The 21,134-nt window shown below is 44.2% G+C and overlaps 1 protein-coding gene across 3 annotated transcripts in view; it reads right to left on the reverse strand.

The window, feature by feature from the left end:
• Nucleotides 1–1,674: 1,674 nt before the first annotated feature.
• The window catches only part of GFM2 (GTP dependent ribosome recycling factor mitochondrial 2), a 38,283-nt gene continuing 18,823 nt past the window's right edge, over nucleotides 1,675–21,134 (reverse strand). For all 3 annotated transcript variants that reach the window (XM_083151912.1, XM_083151914.1, XM_083151913.1), the window contains exons 9-21: nucleotides 16,334–16,394; nucleotides 14,914–15,099; nucleotides 14,450–14,530; nucleotides 12,601–12,749; nucleotides 11,719–11,859; nucleotides 10,495–10,594; nucleotides 9,465–9,651; nucleotides 9,296–9,372; nucleotides 6,606–6,744; nucleotides 4,814–4,987; nucleotides 3,385–3,500; nucleotides 2,905–3,087; nucleotides 1,675–1,919 (exon numbers count right to left, since the gene is read on the reverse strand). In XM_083151912.1, coding sequence (XP_083008038.1) covers nucleotides 1,794–1,919; nucleotides 2,905–3,087; nucleotides 3,385–3,500; nucleotides 4,814–4,987; nucleotides 6,606–6,744; nucleotides 9,296–9,372; nucleotides 9,465–9,651; nucleotides 10,495–10,594; nucleotides 11,719–11,859; nucleotides 12,601–12,749; nucleotides 14,450–14,530; nucleotides 14,914–15,099; nucleotides 16,334–16,394 — 1,720 coding nt within the window. In that variant the 3' untranslated portion in view covers nucleotides 1,675–1,793. The remainder of the gene's footprint in view (nucleotides 1,920–2,904; nucleotides 3,088–3,384; nucleotides 3,501–4,813; nucleotides 4,988–6,605; nucleotides 6,745–9,295; nucleotides 9,373–9,464; nucleotides 9,652–10,494; nucleotides 10,595–11,718; nucleotides 11,860–12,600; nucleotides 12,750–14,449; nucleotides 14,531–14,913; nucleotides 15,100–16,333; nucleotides 16,395–21,134) is intronic.

The following is a 21,134-nucleotide window of genomic DNA, read 5'->3' on the forward strand; positions in this document are numbered from 1 at the left end:
AGGGGGTACAAACGAGTTCAGCACTTGCCTGCCTCACAGATTTTTCAAAGCTAGGTCTACCGGTTTCCCAGGTTATTTGGGATACGCTACTAGTGGCATTACAAAAGTTGGTTCGGACCAGGGTCATTGTCCCTTCTCCACAAACAGGTCTGGGTTATCACTCAAACCTATTAGTAGTACCAAAGCCGTATAGCTCGATGTGCCCAATTCTGAACCTTAAATAACTGAACTACGAGTGTTCAAGTTCAGAATGGAGTCGCGGTAATCAACCTGCCTGGAAAGGGGTTTCTGGCCTCTCTGGATCTCAGGGATCTGTATAGTCTGGCTGTGGCTGCAGAGGATCAATATCATCCCTCATCTGGACGATAACCTCATAAAGGTGAGGTCCAGGGAACAGCTGTCAGGTAGCATTTCTCAGACCACTCAGCTATTGTCCCAATACGGGTGACTTCTAAATTATCAGGTTTCACCTGCTGCCTACCCAGAGACTCTTTCTGGGAATGATTCTGGACAAAGTGGCCCAGAGGATCTTCTTTTCGACGGACAAAGCGACTGCCATTCAGGAATTGGTCAGGGAGGTACTGACTCCGAACCAGCTCTCAGTACATCTCTGTATTTGCCTGTTTCCACGCCAGGAGTTCTCAATTGAATCTACTGTGCAAATGGTCAGATTCCCACCTGCACATGAATTGGTTGATAAAGCTATTCCCTCGTGCCAGAGTAAGCAGCTGGTGTTCAAGCTGTTTACGGACCAGTGGGGTTGTCAGGACATAGATCTGATGTGTTCCGGCTCAACAAGAAGCTGCAGCTTTACTGTGCTATGACCTGTTCAGTCATCTGTTCTTGTGTAGTTTCACAGCGCCAGGAAATCGCATGCGATATCGAAGCGTGGTGAGGGGACACGGATTACTTGACATGTATTCCACGGCCCCTCACCACGCTTTGGGCTCAGTAAATACATGTCAAGTAATCCTTGTCGGCTCGCCACACTATACAAGATCAACTCCATGCCGTAGTGGTGAGGGGACACGGATTACTTGACATGTATTCCACGGCCCCTCACCACGCTTTGGGCTCAGTAAATACATGTCAAGTAATCCTTGTCGGCTCGCCACACTATACAAGATCAACTCCATGCCGTAGTGGATAGTGGGGGTATGAACAGGTAATAAATCGCATCGCACCAATGTGATGCCATGGGGTGGTTCTGCTGGGCTGGCCTAGGGGGGTCCCGTGCCCTAGACCTGTCTCAGAGTAGTGTTAGGGACTTGTCCTATTGAGGTAACCTGGACAAGCCGATAATAATGGCCATCATTATGCTAATAACCTCAGAAATGCAATATAGCAAAGATATTAAAAGGTCTAGCATTTATATTTAGTGTGCACCTGCAAACTCCTCCTCCTGCTTGCTGCACTACAGGTCTCAGCAGGTAGCACCTCATATGTCCAGGGTGTGCAGTTTAGGGCCCCTCCCCCCCCCTATGTAATAAATCGCATGCGATTTACTGCCGCCGTGAAACTGCACAAGCACTCAGTCATATTCCAAATACATTAAATACTTGTCCTAGAATAAAGTTTGTGATTGGGACCTGACATGTGAGACTATTTGACAACCATAAACCAGCCCAAATTTTACATGACATTTTGTCACTTGCTATACAAGACTAAAACCGGCACATGTATCATTTTATTTAGGAAAGATAAAAAAAAAAAGAGTGAACAAATAGCTTCTTTTCCGGTCACTGCAAAGTGAAGCAGGATGATGGTAATGTCAGTTCTGGTCCCCTATCTGATTACACAAGTCCCCTCTTCCTGAGCAGAGCATGCTGGTCCTGGGAATTCATGGCTTCATAGTTTGACAATTCAAGTGTAAAGGTAGCACGGCCTGATGTTACTGTGCGTAGTGCCGTAGAATAACCCTGAAAAAAGACAAAACCATTATAAAGACACTTGGGGGTATATTTGTTAACATTGAAACCGAGTGTTAACGGTCCTTCGTATTAGTATAAAGTAGGATATAGTAAGAAAGTTGCATGATGAGTCTAAGCTAGAATGCCCACGGCGGGCCTAACGCATGTCACAATTTGAGGGCAGGTGTATGTGAACACCTCTGTAAATGCTGACGATTTTGCCATAATAAAATAATTGGTCAAAGCCTTTGGCAAACCATGCCTTAGTCGTTCTACGCCCAGAGACTAGAGAACCTACGTGTGTTACTCATCATGCTACAGTGGGCCTTATTCTGATCGGTGCGGCCGGATCCGAATATACGGCCAGGACCGTGCATGCGAAACCCCGCCTTCCATACGGATCGCCAACTCCGTCCGTACGTGGTAAGAAGCTGGCCGAACGGACCGCACGTGTATTTTTCACGGAATACACCTCCTCCATCTCAGGGAACCTCCCCCATCATTCGATGGTCGCAGACCATCGAATGCAGGACCGAGTGGTCCACCAGCTCCCGCAACCTCAGACCACACGGACATTTTTCAGTGCAAAAGCAGGGATCTGGGTGGGCAGCTGACATCCGGCGATGTCATATGTCCGCCCCCTACACGAGCGTCACGACTGCATTACCATACGTACGCCCAGCGTTTGTATGGGAACACCCATGAAACGCGGGGCGTATGCATATGGTAATGAGCCTAAATAGCCCTTCACGCCCCTCTCCACCCCCTGTTCGTAGTGTTCACATTTCATGCGGGATTTGGCCGTACACCCCGCTCGCACATGCGCAGAGATGCCTCTGCACATGCGCAGACACAAAACATCGGCGGCACGAACGCACGCGGATATTACCGCACCAACCAGAATAAGGGCCTGTGTCTCATAAATAACAATCAGTAAATGTCTCTGTACCATAAATGGATTCTAGAAATCCTGCAACGAGCGAGATGAATTTACCATCAGTTCTGAAAGCGGAACCAGGGCCAGCACCACTTTATTATCCAAGCGGTCCTGTATCTCTTGTACATTGCCCCTCCTCTGTGACAGATCTGCCAGGACGCTGCTCAGGTAGTCTTCACTTATGGTGATCTCCACTTGCATTAGAGGCTCCAGAATTTGCATTTCTGCTTTCTTCAAAGCCTGTCCAAATTAGGAAATAAGAATTTATAAACTATGGAGATATGGAAAAACTCCAGTCCTGTGACCTCTGAAAGGTATTTATGGGGAGAAAAACAAAGGAGGTAATGGGGGCAGCTACAGATACCCATGCACATAACATTTTTATACATTTTGCAGGCTCATGCCCAAGAAAGTGACTGGTCCAATATATTTCCTCCAGTGATGATGGAAATTTGTAGATTTACAGCTTAGTTGTTGCCGGGTCTTAATCCAATAAACAATTATTTAGGATCGATAGTACTACTGTTAGAGACTAACCTTCTGTATGCACCGTGAGACACAAGCAGACACCATGGTCATGGATGTGCCTGGACGCACATTAATTGCATGTACAGTCACTGCAACATCTTGCAATGGGGAACCCAGCAGAGGACCTGTAGAAAGAGATCAGAAAGTCTTACCTTCTTCCCACCATGGAAATGCATATACAGATCTTACTTAAAAGTACCTCTACAAATACCTACCTCTCAGGGTGCTTAAAAGTACCTCTACAAATACCTACCTCTCAGGGTGCTTAAAAGTACCTCTACAAATACCTACCTCTCAGGGTGCTTAAAAGTACCTCTACAAATACCTACCTCTCAGGGTGCTTAAAAGTACCTCTACAAATACCTACCTCTCAGGGTGCTTAAAAGTACCTCTACAAATACCTACCTCTCAGGGTGCTTAAAAGTACCTCTACAAATACCTACCTCTCAGGGTGCTTAAAAGTACCTCTACAAATACCTACCTCTCAGGGTGCTTAAAAGTACCTCTACAAATAAAGACAAGTTGCCATGCTTAGAGTATTCACAAATAACCAAGAAACCCTTTTCATATATGTTGACAGAACGTGATATATCGGTCACTGCAGCTGCAATGTGCCATTTATCTGAGTGCCAGCCGCTCTTATCAGCAAGTTCCTGCAGGGCAAAAGCCCAGTGAGATGTATCACAGGAAGCCCACTCATGACTGCAACTTTACATCTAGTAACTGCCCACTCTCCCGTTTTCATATGTTGACCTTTTGTCTATGTCGACCTTGTGTTTGTCAAACTAGACACGGTCAACCCTATGTTTCACAGCCCTTTATTTGTAATTAAATATTCTCTGTAAAGCGCTGAGGAGTATGCGTGCCCTATATAAGAAACGGTTAATGAATAAATGAAACGACCTCACTGGAGCGCACATTATTGATGTTTAGCGCGCACACACTAGACGAGGATATGCATGACAATCTAGTGAACAACGGCCTTTACCATGCACATCCTTTACAATATCATCCAATGTGCATGCACCTTTTACAGCACGGAACATTGCATAAAATAGTTATTAAACATTGCTGCATCAGCAGTCGTAATACTCAAATAAGTGGTAGGGGGGCAGAATTGAGGGTGTAGATGCCATCATAGGCAGTGGATGATGGTAAAAGGTAGGAAAAGCACGAGGGAAGAGGGTCATACTTGTGGGAGCATACACTGTAAAGTGGCGGGGCAGCCAGACCAGGGTGACACAGATGGGGAATACAGTGGGTTAGGATGAGAGCTGGAAATCTTTGGATAAAGAAGTGGGTCTGGAGAGACTATTTGAAGCTTTGTAGAAAGCTCCGGAGACAGGGGTCAGCACGGGCAAATCTTGGAGGTGAGAGTGGCAGGAAGTAATTATTTGGAAGGAAACTGCATGCTGCAGTAGCTGTCACACTCCCTGACCTGCTAGACGAGAACTGTGGATGCCACTTTCTGCCGCGTCCTTATATTCCTCCGACAGACTTTGCTGCAGATTACCAGCATATTCAATCATTTGTGTCTCCTCTGTCATGGGATTTACTTCTACTTCTGCTGTCACTTGGTGCCGGCTTTCACCTATTGTCCTGTCCAAAGTATCTGTTCATTAAAAAAAAACATTTACTGCAAATAATAAAATAGTTGATTACATTTGTTTCATTTCTTTTTTAAATGTTTGTGCACTAAAATTACTACTAATGTTGAACGAAGATATGAGATATATTATACACTTCATATTATGTTATAGTGCATGTAATATCCACATTCTTCCAGCACCAGTTCTGTGCTGTTGAATGACTTTCTGACTCCATTATATGACAGACGGTCAGTAGGTGGCTTCCTGTTAGCCCCATTCCCCTCCTCACATAATGACACAGCTATGCCCTCACTAAGGGGTACATTTACTAAGATGGGAGTTTAATTAAAGAAGAGATGCTGCCAATAACAACCAATCAGATTCCATCTAATATCTTCTAGAAGGTGCTTTATAATTAAGAAGTAGAATCTGATTGGTTTCTACATTCCATCTTCAACAGAACTCCCATCTTAGTAAATGTCCCCCTAGGACAACGAATGACTGCCTCCACCAAGATCAAAATACTACTCTGTTCTGCTCTGCACATGTCAATGATGTTATACAACAACTGGCTTATGTGCATAAACTGTGAGCAAGGACAAGTGGATACCTAACCTGCACGTTCTTTTTTTCTAGGGGTTAAAGAGACCTCATATGTTTATAACTGTTTTATACATACTGATAGCATTCACCCATCTTCAAGCTCTTGCTATCAATCTGGCAGCCAAATGTAGTGATATCTATGCCAAGGCCCTGCTGCAACAATCTAATGAGCAACAGAAATGTAGCAGACGGTCTTCACGCTACTTTGTTCAAGGGCAATGATACTGGGTTATAACATGGTGGTGGTGGTGGTGGTGGTGGTGGTGAATGTAGAGAGCAGAGTAAATTGCTCCAGAAAATAACAGGAGCTTCAACACTGGTAAAGTATTAGTGTGTATATAAAATGGGGCATACACAGATTTGGGGTTAAAGGATCACTGAAAACTGCTTAATGGCATTTTGGTGGAGGCTGCACACTATATAATATAGTTGCAGCAAGGAGATGTGGTGGTGGATCCTGATGGTCACAATGCAGATGGATCCAGGGGGTATTAGGTACTGAGTGGACGTTAGTGTTCGGCTGCTGAAGGGGACAGGTCAAACCTACTAGGGCAGGTTTGTCCTGCCCCAGCAAAACCCACCACAGATAGGTATTTAGACAGTACAGATGGCGATTCTATTGCCGTTCGCCAGCCCACAGAAGGGGGCGTGTGCACGAGACACTCGCGGGCACCCCGCTCTGGACAGAGCCCACCTCCCCGCACCCCCTCCCTAACCCTGCCCCCATCTCCCTGAAGCGGAGACAGGAAGGGTTTCCGCCATCCGCCTCCGAGTGAAGGGGACGTGTGAGCATGTGAGATGCTCACGCGTCCCTGTCAGATGCAGCTCCTCTCCTCCAGCTATCGCCAGCTAAGGGAATTCCCTGGGCTGGTTGAGAGGCGCTACATCTGTAAATGCCCCCTTCAGCAGAGCATGTCAGGCAAGGCATAGCATGTGCAACGTCTATGTGTAAGGTAAAACAGTCTGACATGTGACCTTGGAAAGTATAAATGCATAATATGCCACTACATGAATCACTTCAGTTCTGGTAAATTGTACCTGATGTTCGGGAAGAAGAGAGAACGGTTTCCCTGTATGCAATCTGAAGAGGTCCCAGGTAGGTCTCCAGCTTATACTCCCTTCGTATACGGTCATGGATGATCTCTATGTGAAGTTCACCCATTCCACAGAGAATTAACTGTAATTCAACAAGGCAAAGAGTGAAATGCAGGAAAGAATTCCCAAACAGGTTTCCATCAGCTTAGATGTATGGTAAAGCTATTGACCAATATGGAAAACACTGTACTATAAACACAAACTATAAACCACAACCAGATATAAAGTATTATGTGATATTTGAATATCAGACACTCTAATTTCTCACAAAAGGCACAAACTGTTTATGGGCCTGATTCTGTTACATGCATACAGATCAAATCGCGCAAGTGCGAGTCCAAACTGCAGTGAATCTAATCACAATCACCTCGCAATTTGACTGACAGGAAGCTGGCGTTTGGGGGGGGGAACCTGCCAGGTATTTTTAGGGAAGGTCTGTGATGTCAGCTCGGGCCTCAATCAGTCTGATTCTATTGCATCATGAGTGAGTTGCAAATGGATTTGCAGATGGCATGTGAGCAGTGGGTCCGTTCGCAAGTCAATTGCGGACTTGCACAAGCTGGGGTTTCACTGTCTGGGCAGCGCCTATCTGATCGCAGTCCTCTGCAAATTCACACAGCAGCGATCACATCGGAATTAGGCCCTATGTTGCAATATAGATTAACATTTCCTGCCAAGGGTGACCAAGCACCTATTCTAACTTTCTCTCCTCTCAGACCCTTGTGAGCCCTCTGTTGATAGACTTCACCACCAACATTCCACTGAAACTGCACTCCAAAAAGTGAGCAATGAACTACAAAGGCTCGCTATGCGCCACTCTGCTGCTCCCTAGCCTCAGGCCCGATGACAGAGAGGGACAATGGGGACACTCATACTTGGTTCCGATGGTCAGTGTTATATAAGAGGTGCAGTGATACAAAATGACAAAAAAGGATAGCAACAGTCGGAATATCAGCAGGTGGGTACAATGCCATTGTGTGGCGTAACACGCAGCATGGGCATAGAAGGAGTATGCTCATTTTCACTCTGATATATTATGCATGTTTCCCCTGTATGCTTATTTGTAATATTAATAAGTGACAAGAAAGCACCTCCCTTCCGGATTTGCGTTCCAAAATTGCGCACTTTTTCCCTTTCCTTTGAAAATGGCCGGGCAGACCAGTTGATATTCATTATTTCTAAATATTGTACTTCTGTTTGCGTTCGAGCAACGCGATTGACTAGTATGTTGTTACGCTTCCCCGAGATGCCGGCCTTGACAAGGATTCATACAGATTTGAAATGTCAACAGTTTGTGGATACGGTGTGAACCTGTGAAGATTAAATTTTTGGCACATACAGGGGAGGGATATTTAGAGAATTGGGGTCAAGATTGATTGGGGGGGATCCATAGATATCAGTGTAGCGAGCCGCAAGATTTCAGTTACCAGCCCTGCCTTGATATGCTGATCAGCTTCTGATTCTGCCTTTGATAAAGCTGCACTGCCACAAGCAGCGAAAGCGTCAGGCCCTAGCCTGGACCAGCACCAGCTGAATATACTTGGACCCTACTCATTGGACCTTCAGTGCACTGAGTGCCTATTTCCAAGCTTTGGGGAACAATTGCCCCTATACCATCCCGCATTTGCGGTCCACTATTGCCGATACCACGTGGACATTTCTCCAAGCAGGAATCACGGTTGGTCACTATAGACTGAGATCTTTGACCAGTTGGTCTTAAAACTTCCAACCCTGAGGACACCTGCCATTTGATCCTATCCCCCTATTGGAGCCTCTAAGCGATGTGGGAAACTGCGGCCTAAACAGTCTACAGCCCTACAACATCCACTGGGCCTCCAACTTACTGTGGCCCCCACCTTCGCACCCATTCGAGGACCATTGGAAATCTGTTTGTGGGACTGGATCATAATCACCAACAGTGGTAACTATTGGGCAACCCCCCCCCCTTATTACTCTAGCTACCACCCATTTCCATTTTTGCTTGGGTCCAATCCATTCAGCCTCCAGTCCAGTTATTGACCCACCTTTTTTTTATTATTGTATGTGAAGTCTAATGATATGTTATTTTAAATTGTTATTAAATATTTGTATGATTATTTCATCAATACCAGCGCCACTTCTTTTTCTTGTTTATTCTCTTATCCTACACACCACTACCTTGGTCGTCATAACCAGTTCGCTTCCTAGATATCCAACCAGCTTCATCAATGTCACTACCAGGGCTCTGCTATCTACACATGGATGTCCAAGTGCTACCTAAACCTATACATTCTAGACAGGGCATATCGCCACTTCATTACCACCCATCAAATTTACCTTGCCATCAATAACCCCATCATTGTTTCACTCTCACAAACCTGCAGCCATGGTATACACTCACAGCTCATAAGCAGGACCCTTCCTACTCTAGTTTCATTTTTGAATAGATTCTGTTTGCCCTTGTATATCCCTGTTTTATGTCTGTCCTCTTCTTCCACACTGTCTGACATTGTAGCGTATTAGAAATCAGCAACAATGAGAATAAGCAGGTGAGGAGGCAGCTATTTCAGGAGCCACAGTTCTTCGATATTGTATTGGTCTTGCCAAATTACCTACAACTATAAATTCTAAGTTTCTAGGCAATAAACTCTTACTTGACCAGAGTCTGGATCGATCTTTACTTTTAGGCTCGGATCTTCTAACTGAAGACACTTTAGTGCATTTTCCAAATCTAGGCACAAATATACAACGGTGTTTCAGTTACACAAAACAAAAAACTTTATGCAATTATAGATCAATTCTAATTTTAGTTTTTTTCTTTACCTGGCTGTTTGGCTACAGAGGGGGGTTCTATAGTACAGAAGAAAACTGGTTCCGGAATCTCTACTCCAGCCAACACCAGGCTCTCCTGCGCCTTCCGGTCCTTGTTTTTCTCTCCGACCCTTCCTGCACGGCGAGCGGCGGCTGCCGCAGCTGCTTTGGAGGACACAATCGTGTCTCCTGTTGCCGTCTGTGACAAAAATATGAAACGTTTACAGGAGTGTATTCTATTACATCAATAAGTAATCTGGGAGGTTCAATTCATAGTTAACATGTTCAATTCCAAATTATATGAGGATCACCAAAAAACATAAAATTTAATAGGATGAGAGAATATGAAATTGAAAGATTTGGTAAGAAAGCTCCACTTTTTTTAAATCGGCAATCATTTACACTGCAAAACTAGTTTGATTTTGCAGTGTAAAGGATTGCCGCTTTAAAAAAACAGGAGATTTCTTACCAAATCTCTCACTTTCTGAATCTCTCATCCTATTAAATTTCACCCAAAATATTTATGACTGAAACAGGGAAAAAGACCTTTACATGTTTTCCAATAGGAGTGAATTCTATTTCCACTAAATTATTATTAGCATCTCTGAAATTAATTGGTTTTAGTAGGGACAGTTTTTACAGAAATAACCAAGCTGTGATATGCTTCTTTAAAAACACATAAATGTTTTATCGCACCATATTTTTAAACAAAAATAAATTATTAGTAAAAAATAAATGCATGCCCACTGAGCACACTACTGTGCATGACTACGTGCACAGGCTACCAATAGTACAGACGGTGTAATGGTTAGCATTACTGCCTTGCAGCACGGAGGTCATGGGTTCGATCCCCAACATGGCTCTAACTGTGCGGAATTTGTATATTCTCCCCGTGCTTGTGTGGGTTTCCTCTGGGTGCTCCGCTATCCTCCCACAATCCAAAAATATACTGATATATACTGATACTGGTAATAATAATAATAATACCCAATGTATAAGAGAGGTGCAGGGGTACGGCTACACATACAGATTCTTGGCTAACCTCTTTAAGGCCGACAGTCAGAGCAATATTTCCAGGAGATAAGGAGGAGATTTCAACCTGCTGGTCAGCAAAGGGCAAGAGCAGCCGACTCATCCTCTCTCTGCACAAAATGCACAGGACATGGTAATAGCATAAAGGAAGAACTGTTCTCAGTCATCTTACAGCACAGCACTACATTAAGATGCTCTCATCAATGCGAATGATGCTTTTTTTTTCTTTTTAGCGCATTACAATTACCTGATAGTCTCCAAATAGCAAATACATCTCAGAACCCCCTCTCCCCCACCCCCTCCCAGTTACCAGAAGCTGAGAGGCATATAATACTGTGACATTACTGCTGAAAAGGGGAATACTACAATCCATCCAGTCATCTTCATAGCGTTCTATTGGCCATATGGGGAGGGAAGCACTTTGCTACTATACTTTGCAATGGTTACTCTCTTCTCACAATGGGACAGATGTATTAACCCTGGTGAAGAGATAAAGCTGAAGGTGATAACGCACCAGCCAATCAGCTGTGTTTGAAGAATAAGAGTTAGGAGTTGATTGGCTGGTGCATTATCACCTTCAACATTATCTCTTCACCAGGCTTAATACATCTGCCCCAAAGACCCAGATGCACTATAAAAAGTGATAATGTGGAGAGTGATAAATAACCCCAACAGTCATTTTTCAAACCCAGCCTTTAACATGGCAGGATATGATTGGCTAGTCATGTATCACTCTCCACTTCATCACTTTTTGAAGGTTAGTGCACCTGGCCCTAAGAAAGGGAGCAGCGCCTGAAGAACTTGATCCAATGTTGAACAGTCATGACACCCATCATCATTACGTGGACAGTGAAATGTTTGGCACACCGCATTTCAGATGGGATGGCATTATAGGTTTAGACATGATGGTAAAGCAGCATATTTACATTTGTAACACTGGGACAGATGTATTAAGCCTTAACAAGAGATAAATGCAAGGGTGATAAGGAGAGATAAATGTCCAGCCAATCACCTGCTAGCTGCCATATTACAGACTGTGTTTGAAAAGTCAGTAAGGAGATGATTGGCTGGACGTTTATCTCTCCTTATGACACTTTAATTTGTCTCTTGTTAAATCTTAATACATCTGCCCCACTGTCCCCTTTCAAATGTGAACAGAAAAATTACAAGTGTATAAAAAAAAAATGGAAATACATTAGAATAGGAGCCATGCGTCATAATTAGGAATACGTACGTGCAGTTTTTGTTCACATTATGTACTGCTGATTGTGCCTTCATCGTTCCTGAGTAAATCCGGACAAAGACCAGGGGTCCACGCTGACGATCATGCAGAACCTTAAATGCCAAGGCACATAAGTCATCCTTGTACCAGGACCTGCAGGGAAGGCACACATCAGACACCCCTTGATTTTAATTGGAGAGTTCACTTTTCCTTACAGCATTATTTTGCATTTCACCGCTGAACGTGCACAGCACATAAGTATTATTCTGGGTGAGGGTGAGGCTACCAATGAGGATAGATCATAATTAAGCTGCCCATACACGGAGCCGTTCGCCGGCATACGTTTTGTACTATGCGATGCGCGCTCCCGCGCATCACATAGTACGGTACAAAAAAAGTATGTGCTGCACATACGATGTGTACCTAGTACAAAAAGTATCGGATCGCAGTGAATGCACACTGCATGCACTAGGGATGCGATCCGACACGACGTGTGCTGTTTAAATCCCAAACGGATCCGTTAAACAGACAGTGTATAGGCTGCTTACGGCATAGGTGGGGTAGAGGAGGGGAGGAGCCTGGTTAAACTTAAAGAAGTTTAACCTTTCTAGTGCTGGAATGATTCGCTTACCCGCTCTCTACCCACTGTAATCCCTGTGGCCCCTGACGTCTCCCGAAGAATAAAAATGTGAACAAAACAGGCCTACATGTCATCTGACTGTTAGCATTTATCTGGATGAGCAGCACAGAGGCTGGGCTTCTAGCTCCATGTGTGACATGATGACTTGAAAGCCCCATATTTTCCCAGTTGTTACAGGTTTAGTATGTAGAAATGTTGCTCCCTACAGTCAGTAATGGTTGGTATCCTATGTAATTGCACCCATTCATACTTACATAAAGTCATGAGAACAGTCATCTGGAGATGGCAAATACAGTGTGATAGCATCCAACAGAGGCTGGACCCCTTTATTCTTCAAGGAGCTGCCGCAGAACACTGGAACCGCCAGGCGACCGAGAGTGATCCTGCGTATAGCAGACTGTAACTACACAGAACAACTGGGGTAAGTACCGACCTATTCTGGTGTATACCGTGACATTCCATGGTATTCACTATGTCAATGAAGTCAACCTCTTGCAAAAAACAACAAAAAATGAAAAGAAAAGGGGGAAATAAAACAACAACAACTATGTTCTTTTTAATGATGAAATAATGTCTAGATTTAAGTAAGATAATTGAATTTCAAAATAGGTCTGCCGCCATAGTACTTGATATAATGCATAACTGATGATGGAATGGAAACCTCTGCTCAGCAGTGAAATGTGTCAGGTGCACCTACCTGCCCAACTATTAGCATTGAAGGATTATCATCTAGTGACCTGAACCAGCCTCCATACTCCTAATTACCTGTATGGGACTAAAATCGGCTTCTTCTAGGGGACGCAGGCCGAGCAGACCGCCCTTAATTTAAAGCATGGGGAGAACACTGGAGGCCTCTAATAAACCAATATAAGACTAATGATTACAGGTGGAACTGAAGTGCTGGCTCTACAAAAATAGTCTATTAACAGTAGTCTAGGAGCATGAAAAAAAAACATTTATATCAACCAGACAAACAAGATGATAAAGATTAAATAAAAGTAATTTAAAAAACATTGTACAGTAAAAAACATGTTTGCTAGGGAGATGCATGGCTAATATAAGTACAGTACACAATGCAGAACACTGTATATGACCAAGTTTGAATTCCGTGTTTATTTAATGTTCTCTAATGCTTGCTCACTGCAAGTCTCTGGGAATCTAGAATACATTATTTTTCTGTTCATTGTGATAAAACAAGGGCTGCACTTTTTCTACCTGTGTCCCGCAGGTTACACTTTTGCAAAACTTTTCCTATTCTAAAGCCATTGGGTTTTTACCAATAAATCCTCACACTGGTTGGGGCAAAGAATCCCCACTCTAATTCTGGGGCCCTACTGCTGTGTAGGAAGAATTATAAACCACATGGCATACCAGCCTGTACTCTATGTCACTGGGGAATTTAGGCAACTTGTAACTGTAATTGCTGTACATACTCCAACCCCTATCTGGCATATACTGTACTAGTATAAGGCTGGGAGCATTATTGTGCACTGTACAATATTAGAATACATTAGATTCAGTGTCCCAGTGAACCTGGGGCTAGCTGCTGCAACTTAATAAAGGGGGGTCTTATAATTATTAATAATAAAGGGAGGTCACACATTGTAATATATGGCAAACTGGCTTTCACAAAGGTATCCATCATCAATCAAGGCTTTGTAATAGGACATCTACAGTATATGGCATACATGTTATCTTTATTTAAAGCAGTGTATCATGTATGTTCTAATACATATAGATGTAGGAATGATAACTACAGAAGAATTAAAGGTTATACATTCCCAAGGCATGCGGAGTAGATTATAAATACAGAAAAACATTAACAGCAAGAAACTATTAATTCAAAAAAAACTGTGGTACTTATGTATTATCTGGGCTCCCATGTTAAATGCACCCCATTTTTTCATAACCCTACTATCCAACTACGCATGGAGTTGATTTTATATAGTGTGGCGAGCGCAGCGAGCCACCGTGCCCGAAGCGTGGCGAGCGCAGCGAGCCCCGCGAGGGGACGCGGTCTCATAAGAAAAACGGGAGCCCAGATATTACATAAGTACCAAATCCGCTTTAGAGCCAGAGGTTGGGCACTGTAGTAGGAGATACCTTTTCCACTGGTACTAGAGTAAAGTCCTCGCTGTACTCTCCAAGGATTACGGAGGCAAACTCATCATCCAGATCAGCCATCTGTGAACAAGTATGGCAAATAACCAGGGTAGCAATCAGCAATACCTTCAACGATTTTAAATTTAAGAATATATGTAAAACAGTCACCAACTGGTTATCCATTAAAACACAATTATTTACTGCAGGGTAGACAACCTGCGGTACTCCCTCTGCTGTGGAACTACACATCCCAGCATTCCACGTCACAGTGTGAGCATGCCCAAACAGCAAAGCTATGACAGAATATGCTGGCATGTGTAGTGTATGACATCACATGTAGAAAGGCCCAGAATACCAAATAGAGAATTTGTGATTATGGAGTCTTGTAGCAAAAATGATTATTAACATCTAAATCACTAATCACTCTCTAAGTGAAATGTTGTGTATTTACTTTAAAACTTTACTTGTTCTAATAAGGCATTTCTTGCATCGCTGGCTGATCTCTGAAGATCTGGGTCCCGGGCGTCTATCAGCGGTTTCCTCTCAAATAATCTCCCACCATCTTCACTGGATCGAGGACTCCAGGTGAGAGTTTCCATGCTCAGCAAGTCCACCAGACCTTGGAATGATTTGCCTTCTCCTATTGGCAGCTTCGTAAACAACAGAAACAGAGATTATACTGTAACTAGTTATTACTAAAGCTGGCCATACACTACTGTGATGTATCATAGGACCATCCCTAAGCAGCCCAGGACCTTCCTGGGCAGCAGAATTGGTCCTTTCACGTGCAATGTACCGCATGCGATGCAGTTCCTCACCGCTGGGATGGGGGCAAAGTCGGAAGTCGTACAGGCAGCAAGTCCGACCTCCGGCTCAGGTGCAATCTGCGCACTGGACCCAAGAGGGATGTCAAACACATACGATTCAGTCCTAATTCTCAGCCCAATCCGTCAGGATTGGGCAAAATCGGCCCAAATCAGACTATTGTATGGGCACCTTTCGCCAAGGTTTTATTTCATCAAAATGGCAGGCAGGAACCAAACCAGGTGTGAGAATGACGGACGCACTTACCCATGAGGCAAGCACACAACGGAGGACAGAAAAACCATTCCCCTACGTTATAAACTTCCATCCCCCAAGATATTGGCAATAAATATGTTCTGGAATACATGTCACTAGGAAGCCGCTATGACCCAGGCACTGTAGGACTACTAGTCCCGAGGCTCACCTAATATTCCCAGGTCACCGATTCCCATGAATACTGCTACACAGGCAGCCTCTACTCAGACTTTCCTAATGGTTGAATAACATGGTGCAAATACCCTAAATGTTAGGAAATAACACATGATCGCTTCATCTGGCTTACAGCTGGACTGAATGAAACTCGGTTGTTGTGGATTGAAGACTATAATTGTCATATTCAGCGGCTAATGAAATGTTCCTTGATATGCAAATTCCTAAAAATATTTACAATAATCCTATTTCACTCAATATATATTAACCCTTTCAGGTCCAACGTCTAGTCCGGCTCAACAGCCCTAGCGCTAGTAGCAGATCCAATGGTGAGCCGCTTTAAAATAAGAACATTAACATTGTTCCACATTCAATGTAGACCATATTTTTATTTAAAATAAAAATAAAAAATTGCACTTTAAACCAGACTGTTTTAGTTGGAGAAAAAAAATTGGACTGCAAAGGGTTAATAATAAGGTTATCAGAAATAATTACATCCTTTCAATTATAGCATAGCCTTCTTCATCCTCAGTACCAACAATATTATAGAAGAGGCTCAAGAGAAATGATGAGAGTAAATACCAGAAGATTTAAGCGCTTGCAGGCTCCGCACCATGCAGTACATGTCAGACGCTTATCTTGTCCTCTTACCTGTAGCAGCAAAGGTTTGGCCTTTAATTTTTCTTTGATGCTTTGAACAGAGTACGCAAAGCTGCAGAGTAAAACAAGAAATGACCACACATTAATTAACATTGTTGTTTACAATGAAAAGGTGCATGTACAGAGGTGTTCTTATACATCCATGCTGCTATACGCCTGCATTGTAGCAAGAATGTTGCAGCAAAGTGGGGGGCGGAGATCAAACACTACCACTTTGCCACTAAAGTGAATGGGAGCCGGCGTGTGTAAAGCAGTTACATATAAGACTTGTGAGTAATTACACATACTGTTAAATCTGTCACAGTAGAAAGTCTGCATTTATACCACTTTCCCACTGCTATAGGGTTACAAGTCCTACAGATTATAAAAAGGGATCTACATAGAGATACATATAACAGGTTACCGCACCTTTACAGAGTACATATAATGGTTGTGCGGCCAAGAACATGGTATTACAATCGGCTATTTCAAAATATTAATGTTAATGAAATATTTATCTTCACCTGTAGGCAGAGGATATATTAAAATAAATGATCTGATAGGTTAAAAGGGAGATCTGAATAAAAGCTCACAATATAATTGAATATTACCTATACAGGATTCAGATCTCAGTATCCGTGCTACACAGAATAAAGGCCGTCATTCTAATCTGTTCGGTCCCTAGCTTATTTACACCGGGGATACATTTGCATATTCGCATGTGGAGGGCTGTTGTGCAGATGCCTTTTACAACTTGCACAGTCCCCGTGGTGTTCACACAGGGGCGGCGGGCAGGGGGCGGTGCATGGAGTTGCTCAGCGTTTCCTGGGCGTACCCACGAAAACACTGGGTGCGCCCAGGCAAACACTGGGTGTCCCCATGTGAACGCACGCGTGAAGCTACCTGCCGGGGGTGGGCGGCTGGCGTCACAGGACATCGCTCGCCCGCCCCGTTCTTGTACCCGCACGGCGCAAATATGGGTATATTTGCAAACAGGAAAAAATGCTGTCTTTACCGGCAGCATCGAAGAGGGATCACGGCAGAACGAGCCCGTGGATTGTTTCGCGATCCCGGTCGCAGATTGACAATCCACGGCCGTTTATGTGGAGTGGACACTTTTTTCCGATCGGCAGGCAGGACATTGAATCCCGCCTGCCGATTTGCTGTCGGGCATAACGTTAACGGACCTGGATCACGGCTGTCGGGAGGGATCGACAGCCGTGATCCGGCACTCCATTCCCACCTCGATCAATGGGCAAATTTGTTCTCAAAGTGGACAAAACTATGTGCACTGCAGGAGGGGCAGGTGTGCAGAGAGAGTTAGATTTGGGTGGGTATAGAGGAAGTATGCCAGCGCTGGCAGTATGATATACTCAAGACGGTTCACATCGATAAATTATATTAACTAGAAATAAAATGAATATAAAATCAATAACGATATAAATATTATTAATGATGAACACAATATAAAAATTAGCAAAAAGGTATATATCACAAATGTGACTTCAATTGTGGTATGTATTGCTGATAAAAAAAATATTTTTTTTTAAGCTGGGTGTGAGATAATATATGACCATTTTTAAGGTGATCCACTGATTGGTACTGGAAGGGTGAAGAATATGATGCAGTCACATTAAATGCAGGTAAGTCACAATATTCCCAAATGGATGCTCTATAATTTCAAGAGCACAAGATATCCTGATGGTGACCACTTTGACATCTGGTGTGTTTAGGGATTGGGCTAGGTATCCCATGGAGATATTCTGTCACTTTACCAGTCCAGTGACTTCGATACCACAATCAAAGTCATATATGTGATATATATACACCTTTATTCTAATTGGTATATTGTGTTCATCATTAATATTATTTATATTATTGCTTTTATAAAGGGATTTTTGTAAGAACTTACCGTTCGAATCCCTTTCTCTGATATGGTCCTGGTGACACAGCTCAACACTGGGATGTAGGAGGGTCCGAAGGAGCCAGGCACCTATCCTAAAGCTTTTAGAGGGTAGGCTCCTCCCCTACTGCATCCCGGACTCTTCAGTTCAATCTTTCAAAGCCACTGGAATACATTAACTCAGTACAAACGCCTGCACATATTATATGCACATTTTATAACAATAACTGTTAACTTTAACCATTTTAACATGAACATCATGAAACTTCTGGCATACTTACTGAGCGTAAGGGAGGGATCGCTGTGTCACCAGGACCATATCAGAGAAAGGGATTCGAACGGTAAGTTCTTACAAAAATCCCTTTTTCTCTTTCAATGGTCCTGGTGACACAGCTTAACACTGGGACGTTCCAGAGCCGGTCCTTTGGGTGGGTACGCTCAGGTCTGCAGCTCTCATCACTGCTCGCCCGAATGATGCGTCCTCCGACGCGAACTCATGGAATCTATAGAATTTGGCAAAGGTATGAACAGATGACCAAGTGGCAGCCCTGCAAACCTGCTCAGCTGTTGCCCCATGTCGAACCGCCCAAGAGGTGGCAACTGACCTGGTGGTATGCGCATTTATTCTGGCCGGTACAGGCCTTCCCACTTTGGTGTATGCAAAAGCTATCACAGATCGCAACCACCTAGCAATAGTCTGCTTAGATGCAGGCCAACCAATTTTGTGTATGTCATACAACACCAACAAGGTGTCAGTCTTTCTGACACTCTTAACTCTGTCCACATAAATGCGTAAAGCACGCACAACATCCAAACTCCTCAACTTGTCCCTTTTCTTAGAACCCTCTGGGGGTTGAAACACAGGTAGAATTATCTCCTGATTTAGATGGAAGGCAGATACTACCTTCGGCAAAAACTGAGGCACTGTCCGAAGAACTGCCCTGTCGTCATGAAAAATTAAGAAAGGAGATTTGCATGACAAAGCTCCTAACTCTGACACCCTCTTAGCTGATACCACTGCCAACAAGAACACCAGCTTCCATGTGAGAAACTTAAGGTCCGCCGACCTCAAAGGTTCAAAGGGTGCCTTCTGAAGGCATTCCAAGACCAGTGACAAATCCCAAGGCGCTACTGGTTGTTTGTATGGAGGTTTCAACCTAGATACCCCCTGTAAAAAAGTCTGAATTTCCGGTAAAATGGCTATCCTCTTCTGGAAATAGATGGACAAGGCCGAGATCTGCACCTTCAATGACTGAAGGCTTAGGCCCGATGAGAAACCATCTTGTAAAAATTCCATCATTTTAGATAACTTAAAACGAGATGTGTGTGACTTCCGTCTCTCGCACCATCGAATGTAAGTTTTCCAGACTCTATAATAATTAGCCGAGGATACAGATTTCCTGGCTTTAATCATAGTGTGAACCACTGCGTCAGAAAAACCTTTACTTTTCAAAATGGCGGTCTCAATAGCCAGGCCGTCAAAATTAATCGAGCTGAATCCAGGTGATTGAATGGGCCTTGTCTTAGAAGGTCTGGCCTCAGAGGTAGACGCCACGAGTCCACAGACAACCTCTGAAGCCTCGAGTACCAGGACCTCCTTGGCCAATCTGGGGCCACTAAGATCACCGGAACCGCCTGCGCCTGTATTTTCTTTAAAAGTCTCGCCAGCATTGGTACTGGTGGAAAGGCATAAAGGAGATTCCCCTCCCAGGGGATAGTCATAGCATCCACCGCCTCCGCTAGTGGATCCCTTGTTCTGGCATAGAACCTGGGCACTTGGTGGTTGAACCTGGATGCCATCAGGTCCACATCCGGAGTTCCCCACTTCAAAGTGATCTGCTGAAACACCTGAGGGTTTAAGCTCCATTCCCCTTCCTTGAGCTCCTCCCTGCTCAGGAAGTCGGCCTCTATATTTTCCACTCCAGGTATGAATATAGCTGATACAGCTGGAACATTCTGTTCCGCCCACAGGAGGATTCTGGACACCTCCCACATGGCCAATTTGCTGCGTGTACCTCCCTGGTGATTCAGATACGCCACAGCTGTGGCATTGTCGGTCTGAATCCTTAAAGGGAGGTTCTGTAACCTGTCTCCAGCCAAGGAAATCACTTTCCAGACAGCCCTCAGCTCCAAGATGTTGATCGGTAGAGCCGACTCCTCTGTAGTCCACAAGCCCTGCAGCCTGAGGTCCAAGACTACTGCCCCCCAGCCCCTGAGGCTGGCGTCGGTGGTAAGTACTAGCCAGTTCCAGGTCTGCAATGACCGACCCCATTGAAGGGAGTCCACTTCTGTCCACCATTTCAAGGAGTCTCGAGTGTCCGAAGACAGCACTATCAGCTCCGACTTCATGGTCTGTGTGTTTCCTGACCAAGCCGTCAAGATGTTCCATTGGAACACCCGAGAGTGAAACCTGGCAAATTGCAGCGTCTCGAATGACGTCACCATTTTCCCCAGCAGCTTGAGGCACCTCCATACTGAAATGCTCCGAGCGCTGAGAATCTCCTGGACTAAGGCGACCAGATCCCTGGCCTTTGCCTCCGGGAGAAATACCCGATGGAGATGGGTATCCAGAATAACTCCCAAGAATTGGAGCCTCTGTGATGGTACCAACTGAGATTTTTGCAAGTTTAAAATCCAGCCGTGAGCCTGCAAAAAACTGATGGCTTCTGCCAAATGACTCTGAAGCATGGCTGCTGACTCTGCTTTGAACAGCAGATCGTCCAAATAAGGTATCACTGTGATTCCCCTGAGCCTCAGCACAGCCGCCATCACTGACATTATTTTTGTGAATACCCTTGGCGCGGTGGCCAGACCAAAGGGCAACGCCTGGAACTGTAAATGCAGGTCTCCTATTGCAAACCTCAACAAGGCCTGATGTTCTGGGTGTATAGGAACATGCAGATATGCGTC

This window comes from Crinia signifera, chromosome 1, assembly GCF_055691185.1.
Source record: "Crinia signifera chromosome 1, ASM5569118v1, whole genome shotgun sequence".
Lineage (NCBI taxonomy): Eukaryota > Metazoa > Chordata > Amphibia > Anura > Myobatrachidae > Crinia > Crinia signifera.